This window comes from Oncorhynchus mykiss, chromosome 13, assembly GCF_057628025.1.
Source record: "Oncorhynchus mykiss isolate SJ-2025 chromosome 13, ASM5762802v1, whole genome shotgun sequence".
NCBI lineage: Eukaryota > Metazoa > Chordata > Actinopteri > Salmoniformes > Salmonidae > Oncorhynchus > Oncorhynchus mykiss.
The window spans coordinates 9,872,635-9,894,809 of record NC_143034.1 but is presented as its reverse complement, the minus strand read 5'-3'; the positions used below and the strand labels follow the sequence as shown (position 1 = coordinate 9,894,809).

Below are 22,175 nucleotides of genomic sequence, written 5' to 3'. Positions count from 1 at the left end.
GTATACAGTATGTCATAGGGCACACAGTATACAGGATGTCATAGGGCACACAGTATACAGTATGTAGACAGAGGGCACACAGTATACAGGATGTCGTGGGGCACACAGTATACAGTATGTCGTAGGGCACACAGTATACAGTATGTCGTAAGGCACACAGTATACAGGATGTCGTAGGGCACACAGTATACAGGATGTCGTAGGGCACACAGTATACAGGATGTCGTAGGGCACACAGTATACAGGATGTCGTAGGGCACACAGTATACAGGATGTCGTAGGGCACACAGTATACAGGATGTCGTAGGGCACACAGTATACAGTATGTCGTAGGGCACACAGTATACAGGATGTCGTAGGGCACACAGTATACAGTATGTCGTAGGGCACACAGTATACAGGATGTCGTAGGGCACACAGTATACAGTATGTCGTAGGGCACACAGTATACAGTATGTCGTAGGGCACACAGTATACAGTATGTCGTAGGGCACACAGTATACAGTATGTCGTAGGGCACACAGTATACAGGATGTCGTAGGGCACACAGTATACAGGATGTCGTAGGGCACACAGTATACAGTATGTCGTAGGGCACACAGTATACAGTATGTCATAGGGCACACAGTATACAGTATGTCGTAGGGCACACAGTATACAGTATGTCGTAGGGCACACAGTATACAGGATGTCGTAGGGCACACAGTATACAGTATGTCGTAGGGCACACAGTATACAGTATGTCGTAGGGCACACAGTATACAGGATGTCGTAGGGCACACAGTATACAGGATGTCGTAGGGCACACAGTATACAGTATGTCGTAGGGCACACAGTATACAGTATGTCGTAGGGCACACAGTATACAGGATGTCGTAGGGCACACAGTATACAGTATGTCGTAGGGCACACAGTATACAGTATGTCGTAGGGCACACAGTATACAGTATGTCGTAGGGCACACAGTATACAGGATGTAGACAGAGGGCACACAGTATATGAACTGTATTTTTTTCCCTAAAGGAGCCTATTTTAAAGTAATTTACGTGTTAATGCCCATCCAAACCTGAGAGATTAGTTGTTAGGAGTTGAGGTCTGAGAGAAGAGCTACGTAAATCCCAGATACAGAGCTTTCAGAAACTGTTCCACTTTACTTATTCCACGTCTTGTTCCAGATACAGAGCTTTCAGAAAGTGTTCCCTTTACTTATTCCACATCTTGTTCCAGATTCAGAGCTTTCAGAAAGTGTTCCCTTTACTTATTCCACGTCTTGTTCCAGATACAGAGCTTTCAGAAAGTGTTCCCTTTACTTATTCCACATCTTGTTCCAGATTCAGAGCTTTCAGAAAGTGTTCCCTTTACTTATTCCACGTCTTGTTCCAGATTCAGAGCTTTCAGAAAGTGTTCCCTTTACTTATTCCACGTCCTGTTCCAGATACAGAGCTTTCAGAAAGTGTTCCCTTTACTTATTCCACGTCTTGTTCCAGATACAGAGCTTTCAGAAAGTGTTCCCTTTACTTATTCCACATCTTGTTCCAGATTCAGAGCTTTCAGAAAGTGTTCCCTTTACTTATTCCACGTCTTGTTCCAGATTCAGAGCTTTCAGAAAGTGTTCCCTTTACTTATTCCACGTCCTGTTCCAGATACAGAGCTTTCAGAAAGTGTTCCCTTTACTTATTCCACATCTTGTTCCAGTACAGACAGAATTAAAAATGGATTTAATTAAACTCAACCATCTACACACAATACCCCATAATATCATTATTTTCATAATGCCAGTGATCAAAAAAAAGAAGAAAGAAGTGAAATTGAAATACAGAAATATCTATTTTACATAAGTATTCACACCCCCGAGTCAATACACGTTAGACTCACCTTTGTCAGCGATTACAGCTGTGAGTCTTTCTGGGTAAATCTCTAAGAGCTTTCCACACCTGGATTGTACAATATTTGCAAACTATTATTTTAATAATTTTTAAAGATCTGGTTGTTGATCATTACTAGACAGCCATTTTTAAGTTTTGCCATAGATTTTCTGTGACTAGGCCACTCAGGAACATTCAATATCATCTTGGTAAGCAACTTCAGTGTATGGCCTTCTGTCTTAGGTTATTGTCTTCCTGAAAGGGGAATTTGTCTCCCTCCCAGTGTCTCTTGGAAAGCAGACTGAACCAGGTTTTCCTGCCTGTGTTTAGCTCTATTCCGTTTCTTTTTATCCCATAAAACTACGTAGTCCTTGCCGATGACAAGCATACCCATAACATGATGCAGCCACTACCGTGTTTGAAAATATGAAGAGTGGTACTCAGTGATGTGGTGTGTTGAATTTGCCCCAAACATAACGCTTTGTATTCAGGATTTTTGCAGTTTTACTTTAGTGCCTTACTGCAAACACGGTGCATTTTTTAAAATATTTATATTCTGTCCAAGATTCTTTCTTTTCACTCTGTCATTTCGGTTAATATTGCGGAGTAACTACAATGTTGTTGATCCTTCCTCAGTTTTCTCCTATCACAGCCAATAAACTCTGTAACAGTTTTCTCCTGTCTTATCCAATAAACTCTGTAACAGTTTTTTAAAGTCACCATTGGTCTCATGGTGATCATCTCTGAGCCGTTGTCTTCCTCTCCTTGAAACAGTTTAGGAAGGACGCCTGTATCTTTATAGTGACTGGGTGTATTGATACACCATCCAAAGTGTAATGAATAACTGCACCAGGCTCAAATATTCAATGGATGCTTTTATTTATTTATTTATACCCATCAAGCAATGGGTGCCCTTCTTTGCGAGGCGCTGGAAAACCTCCCTGGTCTTTGTGGTTAAATCTGTGTTTTTCAGCTTTTCCTTTCTAAATAATGTGTAAAAGTGTCTAATAACATAATTTCACTTTAACACAACAACATGTGGAACAAGGTGAGGTTTGTGAATAAACCTTTAAGGAAGGTTCTGGAACAAACATGTTGGGTTCAATAATAAGAGGTAAACAGACAACTATGAGAAGACAGACAGACGGACACAGTCCCTGCTATGAGAAGACAGACAGACGGACACACAGTCCCTGCTATGAGAAGACAGACAGACGGACACACAGTCCCTGCTATGAGAAGACAGACAGACGGACACACAGTCCCTGCTATGAGAAGACAGACCGACGGACACACAGTCCCTGCTATGAGAAGACAGACAGACAGATGGACACAGTCCCTGCTATGAGAAGACATACAGACAGACGGACACAGTCCCTGCCATGAGAAGACAGACAGACAGACGGACATAGTCCCTGCTATGAGAAGACAGACAGACAGACAGACGGACACAGTCCCTGCTATGAGAAGACAGACAGACAGACGGACACAGTCCCTGCTATGAGAAGACAGACAGACAGACGGACATAGTCCCTGCTATGAGAAGACAGACAGACAGACAGACGGACACAGTCCCTGCTATGAGAAGACAGACAGACAGATGGACACAGCCCCTGCTATGAGAAGACAGACAGACGGATGGACACAGCCCCTGCTATGAGAAGACAGACAGATGGACACAACCCCTGCTATGAGAAGACAGACAGACAGATGGACACAGCCCCTGCTATGAGAAGACAGACAGACAGACGGACATAGTCCCTGCTATGAGAAGACAGACAGACAGACGGACACAGTCCCTGCTATGAGAAGACAGACAGACGGACATAGTCCCTGCTATGAGAAGACAGACAGACAGGCGGACATAGTCCCTGCTATGAGAAGACAGACAGACAGATGGACACAGCCCCTGCTATGAGAAGACAGACAGACGGATGGACACAGCCCCTGCTATGAGAAGACAGACAGACAGACGGACATAGTCCCTGCTATGAGAAGACAGACAGACAGACGGACATAGTCCCTGCTATGAGAAGACAGACAGACGGACACAGTCCCTGCTATGAGAAGACAGACAGACAGACGGACGGACACAGTCCCTGCTATGAGAAGACAGACAGACAGACGGACACAGTCCCTGCTATGAGAAGACAGACAGACAGACAGACGGATGGACACAGTCCCTGCTATGAGAAGACAGACAGACAGACGGACACAGCCCCTGCTATGAGGAGACAGACAGACGGACACAGTCCCTGCTATGAGAAGACAGACAGACAGACAGACAGACAGACAGACAGACAGACGGACACAGTCCCTGCTATGAGAAGACAGACAGACAGATGGACACAGCCCCTGCTATGAGAAGACAGACAGACAGATGGACACAGTCCCTGCTATGAGAAGACAGACAGACGGACACACAGTCCCTGCTATGAGAAGACAGACAGACGGACACACAGTCCCTGCTATGAGAAGACAGACAGACGGACACACAGTCCCTGCTATGAGATGACAGACCGACGGACACACAGTCCCTGCTATGAGAAGACAGACAGACAGACGGACACAGTCCCTGCTATGAGAAGACAGACAGACAGACAGACAGACAGACAGACGGACACAGTCCCTGCTATGAGAAGACAGACAGACAGATGGACACAGCCCCTGCTATGAGAAGACAGACAGACAGATGGACACAGTCCCTGCTATGAGAAGACAGACAGACGGACACACAGTCCCTGCTATGAGAAGACAGACAGACGGACAAACAGTCCCTGCTATGAGAAGACAGACAGACGGACACACAGTCCCTGCTATGAGAAGACAGACCGACGGACACACAGTCCCTGCTATGAGAAGACAGACAGACAGACGGACATAGTCCCTGCTATGAGAAGACAGACAGACAGACAGACGGACACAGTCCCTGCTATGAGAAGACAGACAGACAGATGGACACAGCCCCTGCTATGAGAAGACAGACAGACGGATGGACACAGCCCCTGCTATGAGAAGACAGACAGATGGACACAACCCCTGCTATGAGAAGACAGACAGACAGATGGACACAGCCCCTGCTATGAGAAGACAGACAGACAGACGGACATAGTCCCTGCTATGAGAAGACAGACAGACAGACGGACACAGTCCCTGCTATGAGAAGACAGACAGACGGACATAGTCCCTGCTATGAGAAGACAGACAGACAGACGGACATAGTCCCTGCTATGAGAAGACAGACAGACAGATGGACACAGCCCCTGCTATGAGAAGACAGACAGACGGATGGACACAGCCCCTGCTATGAGAAGACAGACAGACAGACGGACATAGTCCCTGCTGTGAGAAGACAGACAGACAGACGGACATAGTCCCTGCTATGAGAAGACAGACAGACGGACACAGTCCCTGCTATGAGAAGACAGACAGACAGACGGACGGACACAGTCCCTGCTATGAGAAGACAGACAGACAGACGGACACAGTCCCTGCTATGAGAAGACAGACAGACAGACAGACGGATGGACACAGTCCCTGCTATGAGAAGACAGACAGACAGATGGACACAGCCCCTGCTATGAGAAGACAGACAGACAGATGGACACAGTCCCTGCTATGAGAAGACAGACAGACGGACACACAGTCCCTGCTATGAGAAGACAGACAGACGGACACACAGTCCCTGCTATGAGAAGACAGACAGACGGACACACAGTCCCTGCTATGAGAAGACAGACCGACGGACACACAGTCCCTGCTATGAGAAGACAGACAGACAGATGGACACAGTCCCTGCTATGAGAAGACAGACAGACAGACGGACACAGTCCCTGCCATGAGAAGACAGACAGACAGACGGACATAGTCCCTGCTATGAGAAGACAGACAGACAGACAGACGGACACAGTCCCTGCTATGAGAAGACAGACAGACAGACGGACACAGTCCCTGCTATGAGAAGACAGACAGACAGACGGACATAGTCCCTGCTATGAGAAGACAGACAGACAGACAGACGGACACAGTCCCTGCTATGAGAAGACAGACAGACAGACAGACAGACAGACAGACGGACACAGTCCCTGCTATGAGAAGACAGACAGACAGATGGACACAGCCCCTGCTATGAGAAGACAGACAGACAGATGGACACAGTCCCTGCTATGAGAAGACAGACAGACGGACACACAGTCCCTGCTATGAGAAGACAGACAGACGGACACACAGTCCCTGCTATGAGAAGACAGACCGACGGACACACAGTCCCTGCTATGAGAAGACAGACAGACAGATGGACACAGTCCCTGCTATGAGAAGACAGACAGACAGACGGACACAGTCCCTGCCATGAGAAGACAGACAGACAGACGGACATAGTCCCTGCTATGAGAAGACAGACAGACAGACAGACGGACACAGTCCCTGCTATGAGAAGACAGACAGACAGACGGACACAGTCCCTGCTATGAGAAGACAGACAGACAGACGGACATAGTCCCTGCTATGAGAAGACAGACAGACAGACAGACGGACACAGTCCCTGCTATGAGAAGACAGACAGACAGATGGACACAGCCCCTGCTATGAGAAGACAGACAGATGGACACAACCCCTGCTATGTGAAGACAGACAGACAGATGGACACAGCCCCTGCTATGAGAAGACAGACAGACAGACGGACATAGTCCCTGCTATGAGAAGACAGACAGACAGACGGACACAGTCCCTGCTATGAGAAGACAGACAGACGGACATAGTCCCTGCTATGAGAAGACAGACAGACAGACGGACATAGTCCCTGCTATGAGAAGACAGACAGACGGATGGACACAGCCCCTGCTATGAGAAGACAGACAGATGGACACAACCCCTGCTATGAGAAGACAGACAGACAGATGGACACAGCCCCTGCTATGAGAAGACAGACAGACAGACGGACATAGTCCCTGCTATGAGAAGACAGACAGACAGACGGACACAGTCCCTGCTATGAGAAGACAGACAGACGGACATAGTCCCTGCTATGAGAAGACAGACAGACAGACGGACATAGTCCCTGCTATGAGAAGACAGACAGACAGATGGACACAGCCCCTGCTATGAGAAGACAGACAGACGGATGGACACAGCCCCTGCTATGAGAAGACAGACAGACAGACGGACATAGTCCCTGCTATGAGAAGACAGACAGACAGACGGACATAGTCCCTGCTATGAGAAGACAGACAGACGGACACAGTCCCTGCTATGAGAAGACAGACAGACAGACGGACGGACACAGTCCCTGCTATGAGAAGACAGACAGACAGACGGACACAGTCCCTGCTATGAGAAGACAGACAGACAGACAGACGGATGGACACAGTCCCTGCTATGAGAAGACAGACAGACAGACGGACACAGCCCCTGCTATGAGGAGACAGACAGACGGACACAGTCCCTGCTATGAGAAGACAGACAGACAGACAGACAGACAGACAGACAGACAGACAGACAGACGGACACAGTCCCTGCTATGAGAAGACAGACAGACAGATGGACACAGCCCCTGCTATGAGAAGACAGACAGACAGATGGACACAGTCCCTGCTATGAGAAGACAGACAGACAGACGAACACACAGTCCCTGCTATGAGAAGACAGACAGACAGACGGACACACAGTCCCTGCTATGAGAAGACAGACAGACAGACGGACACAGCCCCTGCTATGAGAAGACAGACAGACAGACGGACGGACACAGCCCCTGCTATGAGAAGACAGACAGACAGACGGACACAGTCCCTGCTATGAGAAGACAGACAGACAGACAGACGGATGGACACAGTCCCTGCTATGAGAAGACAGACAGACAGACGGACACAGTCTCTGCGATGAGAAGACAGACAGACAGACAGACAGACGGACACAGTCCCTGCTATGAGAAGACAGACAGACAGATGGACACAGCCCCTGCTATGAGAAGACAGACAGACAGATGGACACAGTCCCTGCTATGAGAAGACAGACAGACAGACGGACACACAGTCCCTGCTATGAGAAGACAGACAGACAGACGGACACAGCCCCTGCTCCATTAATTACTGTTCTGTTGACACACTCCTGTTTAAAGAGCTTCGTTTATGACAGTGTGGTTAATGATAAACCACACAACCTCAACCATCACACACACAACCTCAACCATCACACACACACCCTTCAACCCTCTCACACACACCCTCCAACCCCCTCACACACACACCCTCCAACCCTCTCACACACACACCCTTCAACCATCACACAAACACCCTCCAACCCTCTCACACACACCCTCCAACCCTCTCACACACACCCTTCAACCCTCTCACACACACACACCCTCCAAACCTCTCACACCCTTCAACCCTCACACACACACCCTCCAACCCCCCAACCCCCTCACAAACACACCCTCCAACCCCCAACCCTCTCACACACACACACTTTAATGATAAACCACACAACCTCAACCGTCAGACACATCCTCCAACCGTCACACACACACACCCTCCAACCCTCAGACACATCCTCCAACCGTCACACACACACACCCTCCAACCCTCACACACACCCTCCAACCCTCACACACATCCTCCAACCGTCACACACACACACCCTCCAACCCTCACACACACCCTCCAACCCTCACACACACCCTCCAACCCTCACACACACCCTCCAACCCTCACACACACCCTCCAACCCTCAGACACATCCTCCAACCCTCAGACACACCCTCCAACCCTCACACACACCCTCCAACCCTCACACACACCCTCCAACCCTCACACACACCCTCCAACCCTCAGACACATCCTCCAACCCTCAGACACACCCTCCAACCCTCACACACACCCTCCAACCCTCACACACACCCTCCAACCCTCACACACACCCTCCAACCCTCAGACACACCCTCCAACCCTCACACACACCCTCCAACCCTCACACACACCCTCCAACCCTCACACACACCCTCCAACCCTCAGACACACCCTCCAACCCTCACACACACCCTCCAACCCTCACACACACCCTCCAACCCTCAGACACACCCTCCAACCCTCACACACACCCTCCAACCCTCACACACACCCTCCAACCCTCACACACACCCTCCAACCCACACACACACCCTCCAACCCTCACACACACCCTCCAACCCTCACACACACCCTCCAACCCTCACACACACCCTCCAACCCTCACACACACCCTCCAACCCTCACACACACCCTCCAACCCTCAGACACACACCCTCCAACCCTCAGACACACCCTCCAACCCTCACACACACCCTCCAACCCACACACACACCCTCCAACCCTCACACACACCCTCCAACCCTCACACACACCCTCCAACCCTCACACACACCCTCCAACCCTCACACACACCCTCCAACCCTCACACACACCCTCCAACCCTCAGACACACACCCTCCAACCCTCAGACACACCCTCCAACCCTCACACACACCCTCCAACCCTCACACACACCCTCCAACCCTCACACACACCCTCCAACCCTCACACACACCCTCCAACCCTCAAACACACCCTCCAACCCACACACACACACCTTCCAACCCTCACACACACCCTCAAACCCTCACACACACCCTCCAACCCTCACACACACCCTCCAACCCTCACACACACACCATCCAACCCTCAGACACACACCCTCCAACCCTCAGACACACCCTCCAACCCTCACACACACCCTCCAACCCTCTCACACACACCCTCCAACCCTCCCAGTCTTTTGATATGAAAGTGTATATTCCTAGTTTTGTACCTGCGTTTCCTTGTCTGCTCGGGGGCGAGTCCTGGGCTGAGCCCCTCCTCCAGTGGGTGGAGCTGTGAACAGGAGGCGGAGACTGTGACCTTGCGTCGAAGGCGGGGCAGAACACTCTGACGGAACAGATCCTTCCTGGGTTTCACCTTTAGAGCCAGAACAGAACAAATGAACGGAGAGCCATCGGAGAGACCAAGCAACATGAGCAACCTGATCCAGGGCTTCTGGTCACTTCTATTGGCTGGGAAGAGTTCTGTTCATCTTCTAGAGATTCTACTGGTTGAGGAAGTAGATTCATTCTTCCTCATCTCGTTAGCCCAATTCTGTTTTGCCCCCTTCTCCCTGAAGTGTGCACTTGTTCACTCCCCCTCATTGCATTGTATTGGCGAGGAGAGTGAACAAATGCACACTTGGGGGAGAAGGATAGAACCAGTTCAGGTTGTGTGTTCTATATTCTGTTTTATGTTCTACATTCTGTGTTCTATATTCTGTGTTCTATATTCTACATTCTATGTTCTATATTCTATATTCTGTGTTCTATATTCTATATTCTGTGTTCTATATTCTATATTCTGTGTTCTATATTCTATATTCTGTGTTCTATATTCTATATTCTGTGTTCTATATTCTGTGTTCTATATTCTGTGTTCTATATTCTATATTCTGTGTTCTATATTCTACATTCTGTGTTCTATATTCTATATTCTGTTTTATGTTCTATATTCTGTGTTCTATATTCTATATTCTGTGTTCTATATTCTATATTCTGTGTTCTATATTCTATATTCTGTTTTATGTTCTATATTCTGTGTTCTATATTCTATATTCTGTGTTCTATATTCTGTGTTCTATATTCTCACCAGGTCCAGAGACGAGCCCAGAGAATACTTCCTGCTCACCCTCAGCTCCTCCACCATACCTGAGACAGGACAACACAGGGCACAGGTTAGACGAGTGTGTGTGTGGGTTCATGTTCATGTGTATACGTGTGTGTATGTCTACATACGTGTGTGTGTGTGTGTGTGTGTGTGTGTGTGTCTACATGTGTGTTACCAGAGTGTGGGTCTAGTGTCTGTCTGTGTCGCAGCAGCTGAGACAGCATAGTGTCTCTGTGACTGGGATCATCTACTCCTGCCTCCTTCAGATCTACATCACATACATACAGCAAACCCTGGAGAGAGAGAGATGGAGAGAGAGGGAGAGAGATGGAGGGAGAGAGATGGAGGGAGAGAGATGGAGGGAGAGAGAGATGGAGAGAGAGATAGAGGGAGAGATGGAGGGAGAGATGGAGGGAGAGATATGGAGGGAGAGAGATGGAGGGAGAGATGGAGGGAGAGAGATGGAGGGAGAGAGATGGAGGGAGAGAGATGGAGGGAGAGAGAGATGGAGGGAGAGAGAGATGGAGGGAGAGAGAGATGGAGGGAGAGAGAGAGATGGAGGGAGAGTTAGAGGGAGAGAGAGATGGAGAGAGAGGGAGAGATGGAGGGAGAGTAAGAGGGAGAGAGAGAGAGATGGAGGGAGAGGGAGATGGAGGGGGAGGGAGAGGGAGAGATGGAGGAAGAGAGAGATGGAGGGGGAGGGAGAGGGAGAGATGGAGGGAGAGAGAGATGGAGGGAGAGAGAGATGGAGGGAGAGAGAGAGAGATAGGGAGAGAGAGAGATGGAGGGAGAGAGAGAGAGAGAGAGAGATGGGGAGAGAGAGAGATATAGAGAGATGGGGAGAGAGAGAGAGATATAGGGGGAGAGAGGGAGAGATGGGGAGAGAGAGAGATGGAGGGAGAGAGAGAGAGATGGAGGGAGAGAGAGATGGAGGGAGGGAGAGAGAGAGAGAGGTTGGGTTGAGAGAGTGGGGGAGGGGAGAGGGAGAGAGGGAGATGGAGAGAGAGGTTGGGGTGAGAGAGTGGGTTTCGGGGAGATGGAGAGAGAGTAAGATAGAGAGGTTGGGGTGAGAGAGTGGGGAGGGGAGAGAGGGAGATGTAGAGTAAGAGAGAGAGAGAGACAGGTTGTGGAGGGGAGAGGGCGAGAGAGAGATGGGGGAGAGAGAGAGACAGGTTTTGGTGAGAGAAGGAGATGGAGAAAGAGAGATGAGGGTGAGGAAAAGTGAGAGAGAAGAGAGGTTGGGGTGAGAGAGAAGGGTAGGGGAGAGAGAGAGGTTGAGGTGAGAGAGGAGGAGGGGAGAGGGAGAGATATGGAGATGGAGAGAGAGTGAGAGAGAGAGAGAGAGAGAGAGAGAGGTTGGGGTGAGAGAGATGGAGAGAAATGAAGGCTGAAACTATCAGTTTAGTAAATACAGAAAGAAACAGGCACTAAAAGACAGACAGTCAGGTACCTCTAGACCGTAGTATTCTCTCTCCAGATAGACAGTCAGACAGTCAGACAGTCAGGTACCTCTAGACCATAGTATTCTCTCTCCAGACAGACAGTCAGGTACCTCTAGACCATAGTATTCTCTCTCCAGACAGACAGTCAGGTACCTCTAGACCATAGTATTCTCTCTCCAGTCAGACAGACAGACAGTCAGGTACCTCTAGACCGTAGTATTCTCTCTCCAGACAGACAGTCAGACAGTCAGACAGTCAGGTACCTCTAGACCATAGTATTCTCTCTCCAGACAGACAGACAGTTAGGTACCTCTAGACCATAGTATTCTCTCTCCAGACAGACAGTCAGGTACCTCTAGACCATAGTATTCTCTCTCCAGACAGACAGACAGACAGACAGTCAGACAGTCAGGTACCTCTAGACCATAGTATTCTCTCTCTAGTCAGACAGTCAGGTACCTCTAGACCATAGTATTCTCTCTCCAGACAGACAGTCAGGTACCTCTAGACCATAGTATTCTCTCTCCAGACAGACAGACAGACAGTCAGGTACTTCTAGACCATAGTATTCTCTCTCCAGACAGACAGACAGACAGTCAGGTACCTCTAGACCATAGTATTCTCTCTCCACACAGACAGTCAGGTACCTCTAGACCTTAGTATTCTCTCTCCAGACAGACATTCAGACAGTCAGATACCTCTAGACCATAGTATTCTCTCTCCAGTCAGACAGACAGTCAGGTACCTCTAGACCAGGGGTGTCAAAGTCAAATGGACGGAGGGCCAAATAAAAAAATCAGCTACAAGACGAGGGCCGGACTGTTCGAATGTTCATTGAAAAAATTTTAAATGACGCATATAGTCTAGTGAACCTAATTGAACCTACTGAAAACCTAACAAATATATTACAATATGATCAGATAAATAAAGCAATATTTTCTTATGGCTCTGTCAGTAATCTTTAATTTTCAACAGACACAAAAGACAAATTTCCTTTATATAAATATCCCCATAACATGAACATTAAATGAAAGAAACCGGTATTCAAGGCACCATCAGTAGACTATATTTTCTATTTTAGCAAAAGTGGGCTAAATTTACTTCAAAGAAAAAACAATAATAGCAATTTTCTATCATCCACTCAACTGAAATATTTTTAAAATATAATTGGATTGAAATACAAAAAAATAAAGTGCAAAAATCTATTAATCAAAAACAACACTTTGTTTAAGGAGAAGTAACATGCAGTGAAAACAAATATTAAATTTTAACTTTTAAACTTGAACTGAGTAAAAACTCTAAATATGTGATTGCACAGTAATGTTCACTTGTTTGAGGTTGAGGGTGATACTTGGTGGTGTCCCATCTTTTCCACAAGTTCATCAATGTTCGGGGTAAGGCTCTGAGCTGAAGAAATCCTCAGAATTGAGTGGAGGTGTTCAGCAGTAAGTCGACTTCTGTGTGATGTTTTGTTCAGGTTCATCAAAGAAAACAGTTGTTCACACAGGTATGTGCTGCCAAACATAGACAACGTTTGAGCAGCCTGGATGCGCAGCTGGGGCATTGTGCCGGGGAGGAAACGGGCAAACTCCGCAGCACCCACTGCCGCATATTTTTCCCTCAGTGCATCATTGCATTGGAGGTCAATCAACTCCATTTGGAGGTTTGGTGGTGAGCTTTCCACGTCAACAGCAAATGGGTTACCGAGCAGTTCCAACCTGCTTTTTTGTGCTTCAAAGTCAGCAAATCGGCGTCGAAAGTCAGTGGTAAGCATACCTATTTTATCAGCCAACTGTGTGCTCGGGAACGCACTGGTAGAGAGCTTCTCTTTCATGGTCTGGCAGCTGGGAAAGTGGCTCAAATTTTCTTTCCGCATCTGCGTCTCCCACAGAGTCAGTTTGGTTTTAAATGCCTTCACTGTACTGTACATATCAGAGATGACACGATCCCGACCCTGCAGCTGCAAGTTTATTGCATTCAGATGACTCGTAATGTCACACAGAAAAGCCATTTCACACAGAAACATTTCGTCTCGGAGTTGTGTTGTGTCTTTCCCTTTGCTGTCCAAGAACAGACAAATCTCCTCACGAAGCTCGAAACATCTTTGAAGCACCTTTCCCTGGCTTAGCCATCGCACCTCTGTGTGATAAGGCAAATCACCATGCTCCGTTTCTAACTCCGTCAGAAATGCCTTGAACTGGCGGTGATTCAAACCTTTGGCTCTGATAAAGTTAACTGTGCGCGTGATGATGCTCATTACATGCTCCATTTTCAAGGCTTTACCGCACAACGCTTCCTGGTGTATGATACAATGATAAGCTGTCAGCTCACCTGTCGCGTTTTCCTCTTGCATCTTTTCCCGTATCTTCGCCACCAGTCCGCTCCTGTGTCCACACATCGCAGGTGCTCCGTCGGTTGTCAAACCCACGAGTTTTTCCCAAGGCAGCTCCATCTCATTTACACATCTTGACACCTCTTCATACAAATCATGCCCCGTAGTTGTGCCATGCATAGGACGTAAAGCCAAAAACTCCTCTGTCACGCTTAGGCTGGAGTCCACTCCGCGGATGAAAATTGACAACTGGGCAATGTCAGAAATGTCGGTGCTCTCATCCACAGCCAAGGAATATGCAATAAAATCTTTTCCCTTTTTCACAAGCTGCTCTTTTAGATTGATGGACAACTGGTCTACTCTCTCGGCAATGGTGTTTCTGCTCAGACTCACATTTAAAAAGAGTTGCCTTTTTTCTGGGCAAACTTCGTCACAAACTTTAATCATGCAGTTTTTGATGAAATCCCCCTCCGTAAATGGCCGGGCTGATTTAGCGATCTCTTCTGCCAAAATAAAACTGGCCTTGACAGCAGCCTGGCCTTGTGATTTGGCTTTTTTGAACAGAGCCTGTCGAGATTTGAGGCCTGCCTTTTGTAGCCTTTGTTCCATGTCCATATTCTTGTTTTTGTCCGCGTGTTTCGTTTCATAATGTCGTCTCAGATTATACTCTTTCAGTACCGCCACACTTTCTCCACACAGAAGACACACAGGTTTTCCAGCTACCTTCGTGAACATATACTCCGACTCCCACCTTGTTTGAAACCCCCGGTTCTCAGTATCCACCTTCCGTTTTGCCATTTTTGATGGGTATCTGAAAGTTAATTTTACTGTGATGCTGACGACTGCTGTGCCAATAAATATTGAAATGAAGCAGCCTACTGCTCGGTGCGTCACCTTTGCATTGTGGGAAATGTAGTATTGGTGCGTGTAAAAGATCTGCGGGCTGCCGGCTTGCTGCGGGCCGGTTCTAATAATAAATCAAGATCATCCCAGGGGCCGTAAAAAACCTTCTTGCGGGCCGGATGTGGCCCGCGGGCCTTGACTCTGACATATGTGCTCTAGACCATAGTATTCTCTCTCCAGTCAGACAGACAGTCAGGTACCTCTAGACCATAGTATTCTCTCTCCAGACAGACAGTCAGACAGACAGGTACCTCTAGACCATAGTATTCTCTCTCCAGTCAGACAGTCAGGTACCTCTAGACCATAGTATTCTCTCTCCAGTCAGACAGACAGGTACCTCTAGACCATAGTATTCTCTCCCCAGTCAGACAGACAGGTACCTCTAGACCATAGTATTCTCTCTCCAGTCAGACAGACAGGTACCTCTAGACCATAGTATTCTCTCTCCAGTCAGACAGACAGACAGTCAGGTACCTCTAGACCATAGTATTCTCTCTCCAGACAGACAGACAGGTACCTCTAGACCATAGTATTCTCTCCCCAGTCAGACAGACAGGTACCTCTAGACCATAGTATTCTCTCTCCAGACAGACAGTCAGGTACCTCTAGACCATAGTATTCTCTCTCCAGACAGACAGACAGACAGTCAGGTACCTCTAGACCATAGTATTCTCTCTCCAGACAGACAGTCAGGTACCTCTAGACCATAGTATTCTCTCTCCAGACAGACAGTCAGACAGTCAGGTACCTCTAGACCATAGTATTCTCTCTCTAGACAGACAGTCAGACAGTCAGGTACCTCTAGACCATAGTATTCTCTCTCCAGACAGACAGACAGTCAGGTACCTCTAGACCATAGTATTCTCTCTCCAGACAGACAGTCAGGTACCTCTAGACCATAGTATACTCTCTCCAGACAGACAGACAGACAGTCAGGTACCTCTAGACCATAGTATTCTCTCTCCAGACAGACAGTCAGGTACCTCTAGACCATAGTATTCTCTCTCCAGACAGACAGTAAGACAGTCAGGTACCTCTAGACCATAGTATTCTCTCTCTAGACAGACAGTCAGACAGTCAGGTACCTCTAGACCATAGAATTCTCTCTCCAGACAGACAGACAGACAGTCAGGTACCTCTAGACCATAGTATTCTCTCTCCAGACAGACAGTCAGGTACCTCTAGACCATAGTATTCTCTCTCCAGACAGACAGTCAGGTACCTCTAGACCATAGTATTCTCTCTCCAGACAGACAGACAGACAGACAGTCAGGTACCTCTAGACCATAGTATTTTCTCTCCAGACAGACAGTCAGGTACCTCTAGACCATAGTATGCTCTCTCCAGACAGACAGTCAGACAGTCAGGTACCTCTAGACCATAGTATTCTCTCTCCAGACAGACAGACAGACAGACAGTCAGGTACCTCTAGACCATAGTATTCTCTCTCCAGACAGACAGTCAGGTACCTCTAGACCATAGTATTCTCTCTCCAGACAGACAGTCAGGTACCTCTAGACCATAGTATTCTCTCTCCAGACAGACAGTCAGGCAGACAGTCAGGTACCTCTAGACCATAGTATTCTCTCTGCATACAGACAGACAGGTACCTCTAGACCATAGTTTTCTCTCTCCAGACAGACAGTCAGGCAGACAGTCAGGTACCTCTAGACCGTAGTATTCTCCCTCCAGTGACTTGGTGTACTGGGGCAGTCCTATCTGTTTCAGCCACCAGGCTATGGAGCGATTATTCATGTCTGAGAGACAGATAGAGACAGACAGACCATATTTCACACACAGTTACACACACACAGTTAAATACACAGTGACACACAGTCACACACACAGTTACACACACACACACAGTTACAGACACACACAGTTACACACACACACACACACACACACACAGTTACACACACACACACACAGTTACACACACAGTTAAATACACAGTTACACACACAGTTACACACACACACAGTTACACACACAGTTACACACACAGTTAAATACACAGTTACACACACACACAGTTACACACACACACAGTTACACACACACACAGTTACACACACAGTTACACACACAGTTACACACACAGTTAAATACACAATTACACACACACACAGTTACACACAGACACAGTTACACACACACACAGTTACACACACAGTTACACACACACACAGTTACACACACACACTTACACACACAGTTAAATACACAGTTACACACACAGTTACACACACACAGTTACACACACAGTTACACACACAGTTACACACACAGTTAAATACACAGTTACACACACACACAGTTACACACACACACAGTTACACACAGACACAGTTACACACAGACACAGTTACACACACACAGTTACACACACACAGTTACACACACACACAGTTACACACACAGTTACACACACAGTTAAATACACAGTTACACACACACACAGTTACACACACACACAGTTACACACAGACACAGTTACACACAGACACAGTTACACACACACACAGTTACACACACACACAGTTACACACAGACACAGTTACACACACACACACAGTTACACACACAGTTACACACACACAGTTACACACACACACAGTTACACACACACAGTTACACACACACACAGTTACACACACACACACACAGTTACACACACAGTTAAATACACAGTTACACACACAGTTACACACACACAGTTACACACACACACAGTTACACACACAGTTACACACACAGTTAAATACACAGTTACACACACACACAGTTACACACACACACAGTTACACACAGACACAGTTACACACAGACACAGTTACACACAGACACAGTTACACACAGACACAGTTACACACAGACACAGTTACACACACACAGTTACACACAGACACACACATAATTAAACAACCAGTTAGACACACACAGTTCCAGTGTTTTGGCCGTGCAGACATGTTGCACCTACCTGAGATGAGCTGCTTCTGACTCTTTATGATAATCTTTACTTTTCTCTCTCTCTCACTCTCTCCTGGTCTGTGAATCAGTAGCCCGCTATCCCTCAAACCAGTAGTGCTGCTTCCTCAGCCAATCAGACCCCACGATGGACCCGGGGGGGGCACCATAAATCAGCCAGTCCCCACTTAGGAATCTGTATCTCGAGTCAGGGGGCAGAGCAAACGAGTTGGGACAGGATACTAACATTCTGAGGGAAGAGACAGAGTGAAAACGAGAAGGGAGGGAGGGAGGGAGGGACAGAATGATCAAGAGTTTGTTTGGCAAATTACATAGCTCTGTGTGTGTGTTGTGCGTTTAGCCTTCAGTTGTAATGGCCCAGCAGTATCTACTAGTGGCACTAGAGGGCACCAGTTCCCTATTAAGCTGTATCTCTAATGTGGGTCAATGGTATTTCCTTGATTCCTCGCATCCTCTCTCCTTGGCCTCTTCTCAAAACCCATTGGAGGAGGAGATCCAAGGGGAGGAACCTCAGAGCTTCTGCACCAATGTGCTTTGAGAAGGAGACAGGAAGGGAGGACATGAGGAATCAAGGAAATACTATTTAGTGCCTTCGATTGTCACTTGTTGCAAATCCAACTCAGTCACTTTCAGAGTCGAGAGTTTCTGATGAGTTAATCAGTTAACACATTAACTACTAGTTAGGATAAGTAGAGTTTCAGATGAGTTAATCAGTTAACACATGAACTACTAGTTAGGATAAGTGGAGTTCTGATGAGTTAATCAGTACATGAACTACTAGTTAGGATAAGTTGAGTTCTGATGAGTTAATCAGTACATGAACTACTAGTTAGGATAAGTAGAGTTTCAGATGAGTTAATCAGTTAACACATTAACTACTAGTTAGGATAAGTAGAGTTTCAGATGAGTTAATCAGTTAACACATGAACTACTAGTTAAGATAAGTAGAGTTTCAGATGAGTTAATCAGTTAGTACATTAACTACTAGTTAGGATAAGTAGTGTTCTGATGTGTTAATCAGTACATGAACTACTAGTTAGGATAAGTAGAGTTCTGATGAGTTAATCAGTTAACACATTAACTACTAGTTAGGATAAGTAGGGTTCTGATGTGTTAATCAGTACATGAACTACTAGTTAGGGTAAGTAGAGTCCTGATGAGTTAATCAGTACATGAACTACTAGTTAGAATAAGTAGGGTTCTGATGAGTTAATCAGTACATGAACTACTAGTTAGAATAAGTAGAGTTCTGATGAGTTAATCAGTACATGAACTACTAGTTAGAATAAGTAGAGTTCTGATGAGTTAATCAGTACATGAAGTATTGGAATGGATTCTACTCTCACTGGTGTTCTAGAACCATGTGCATTTTCACGTTGCAAACTTCAACAGTGAGATTATTTACACCCTGTTTCTGTCACACTGCAGCGCCTCTCTGAATGTGTGCTTTGTAGATAATGTTGTGGTTGGTTTTGTGATCTCACACGTTCACATACTGAGTATACTGCGCCTGTGTGTGTCTCTCTGTATGTGTGTGTCTCTCTCTCTGTGTGTGTGTCTGCGCGTGTCTCTGTGTGTGTTTGTGTGTGTGTGTGTGTGTGTGTGTGTGTGTGTGTGTGTGTGTGTGTGTGTGTGTGTGTCTGCGCGTGTCTCTCTCTCTGTGTGTGTGTGTGTGTGTGTGTCTGCGTGTGTCTCTCTCTCTTTGTGTGTGTGTGTGTGTGTAAGTAACAGAGGAAAGGGGAAGTGGTACAGTTAAAAGAGTCCTCCTCCATCTGCAGCTCTGCAGAACGCAACACCCACCTCGCTACAACGACCGCAGGGGGAGAGAAGGGACAAACTAACGACGAGAGACAAGGACAAGACGACAGGAGAGGTGACAACAAGACGGAGACAACAATACGGAGACAACAAGACAGAGACAACAAGACGGAGACAACAAGACGGAGACATAAAGACGGAGAGAACAAGACAGAGACATAAAGACGGAGAGAACAAGACAGAGACATAAAGACGGAGAGAACAAGACGGGGACATAAAGACGGAGACAACAAGACGGGGAGAAATCAACAAGGGGCAAGAAGAACAGAACGACAGACCTGAAGAAGAGGAGAACAAGAAGGCAAGAAATACTTTTGTTGTTGTTAGATAAGTCAGAATCTAACTGTATTCCTCACATGCTTGGTAAACTAACAGGTGTAGACTAACAGGGAAATGCTTACTGACGGCTGATTGGCCCTTCCCTTCCGTTCCCAACAACGCAGAGAGAAGAAAAAGGTTTTTTGTATTGCGTAAAGTTGGTGGAATGTTTGGAGCCGTTTCATGAGTCTGTAGTTAGTTCCCTATATATACACACATGGGTTACTAACGGTCTGAGGACGCGCTTTCACAGGCAAGCAGGTCTAGAAACAGTTCAGGGAAGCCAAGCAGATATAAAACATATATAACAACAGGTCTAGAAACAGATCTAGAAACAGGTCAGGGAAGCCAAGCAGATCTAGAATCAGTTCTAGAAACAGGTCAGGGAAGCCAATTATATATAACAACAGGTCTAGCAACAGGTCTAGTGTGGTCATGTTCCTGTTGTGTCCAGGTGGTCGTGTTACGGTTGAGATGGAGCTGTGTGGTTCAAATCAAATCAAAGTTTATTTGTCACCTTACAGTGAAATGCTGAATACAACAGGTGTAGTAGACCTTACAGTGAAATGCTGAATACAACAGGTGTAGTAGACCTTACAGTGAAATGCTGAATACAACAGGTGTAGTAGACCTTACAGTGAAATGCTGAATACAACAGGTTTAGTAGACCTTACAGTGAAATGCTGAATACAACAGGTGTAGTAGACCTTACAGTGAAATGCTGAATACAACAGGTGTAGTAGACCTTACAGTGAAATGCTGAATACAACAGGTGTAGTAGACATTACAGTGAAATGCTGAATACAACAGGTGTAGTAGACCTTACAGTGAAATGCTGAATACAACAGGTGTAGTAGACCTTACAGTGAAATGCTGAATACAACAGGTGTAGTAGACCTTACAGTGAAATGCTGAATACAACAGGTGTAGTAGACCTTACAGTGAAATGCTGAATACAACAGGTGTAGTAGACCTTACAGTGAAATGCTGAATACAACAGGTATAGTAGACCTTACAGTGAAATACTTACTTACAGGCTCTAACCAACAGTGCCAAAAAGGTATTTGGTGAACAATAGGTAGGTAAAGAAATAAAACAACAGTAAAAAGACAGGCTATATACAGTAGAGGCTATATACAGTAGAGAGGCTATATACAGTAGAGAGGCTATATACAGTAGAGAGGCTATATACAGTAGCGAGGCTACATACAGTAGAGAGGTTATATACAGTAGAGAGGCTATATACAGTAGAGAGGCTATATACAGTAGAGAGGCTATATACAGTAGAGAGGCTATATACAGTAGAGAGGCTACATACAGTAGAGAGGCTATATACAGTAGAGAGGCATATACAGTAGAGAGGCTATATACAGTAGAGAGGCTACAACAGTAGCGAGGTTACAACAGTAGGGAGGCTATATACAGTAGGGAGGCTATATACAGTAGAGAGGCTATATACAGTAGAGAGGCTATATACATTAGAGAGGCTATATACAGTAGAGAGGCTACAACAGTAGCGAGGTTACAACAGTAGGGAGGCTATATACATTAGAGAGGCTATATACAGTAGAGAGGCTATATACAGTAGAGAGGCTATATATAGTAGAGAGGCTATAACAGTAGAGAGGCTATAACAGTAGCGAGGCTATAACAGTAGAGAGGCTACAACAGTAGTGAGGCTTCAACAGTAGGGAGGCTACAACAGTAGTGAGGCTACAACAGTAGCGAGATTATATACAGTAGAGAGGCTATATACAGTAGAGAGGCTATATACAGTAGCGCGGTTACATACAGACACCGGTTAGTC

General features: G+C 46.6%; 2 protein-coding genes across 13 annotated transcripts in view; one reads left to right on the top strand and one right to left on the bottom strand.

Moving 5' to 3' along the window:
- The window catches only part of sh2d3a (SH2 domain containing 3A), a 39,880-nt gene extending 21,310 nt beyond the window's left edge, over positions 1-18,570 (bottom strand). For 2 of the 5 annotated variants that reach the window (XR_016485613.1, XM_090195038.1), the window contains exons 1-5: positions 18,225-18,555; positions 16,907-16,998; positions 10,740-10,857; positions 10,547-10,605; positions 9,687-9,832 (exon numbers count right to left, since the gene is read on the bottom strand). Coding sequence is in view for 4 of the 5 variants with exons in the window: in XM_090195038.1 (XP_090051164.1) it covers positions 9,687-9,832; positions 10,547-10,605; positions 10,740-10,857; positions 16,907-16,996 (413 nt within the window). In the remaining variant the exon portion in view is untranslated. Of the gene's footprint in view, positions 1-9,686; positions 9,833-10,546; positions 10,606-10,739; positions 10,858-16,906; positions 16,999-18,224 lie in introns of all 5 variants that reach the window. The other 3 variants (XM_090195039.1, XM_090195041.1, XM_090195040.1) reach the window with 3 other exon arrangements.
- A 1,476-nt stretch (positions 18,571-20,046) lies between these two features.
- vav1 (vav guanine nucleotide exchange factor 1) overlaps positions 20,047-22,175 on the top strand; it is a 62,442-nt gene continuing 60,313 nt past the window's right edge. For all 8 annotated transcript variants that reach the window (XM_090195036.1, XM_090195033.1, XM_090195030.1 and 5 more), the window contains exon 1: positions 20,047-20,351. The gene's annotated coding sequence lies outside the window, so the exon portion shown is untranslated. The remainder of the gene's footprint in view (positions 20,352-22,175) is intronic.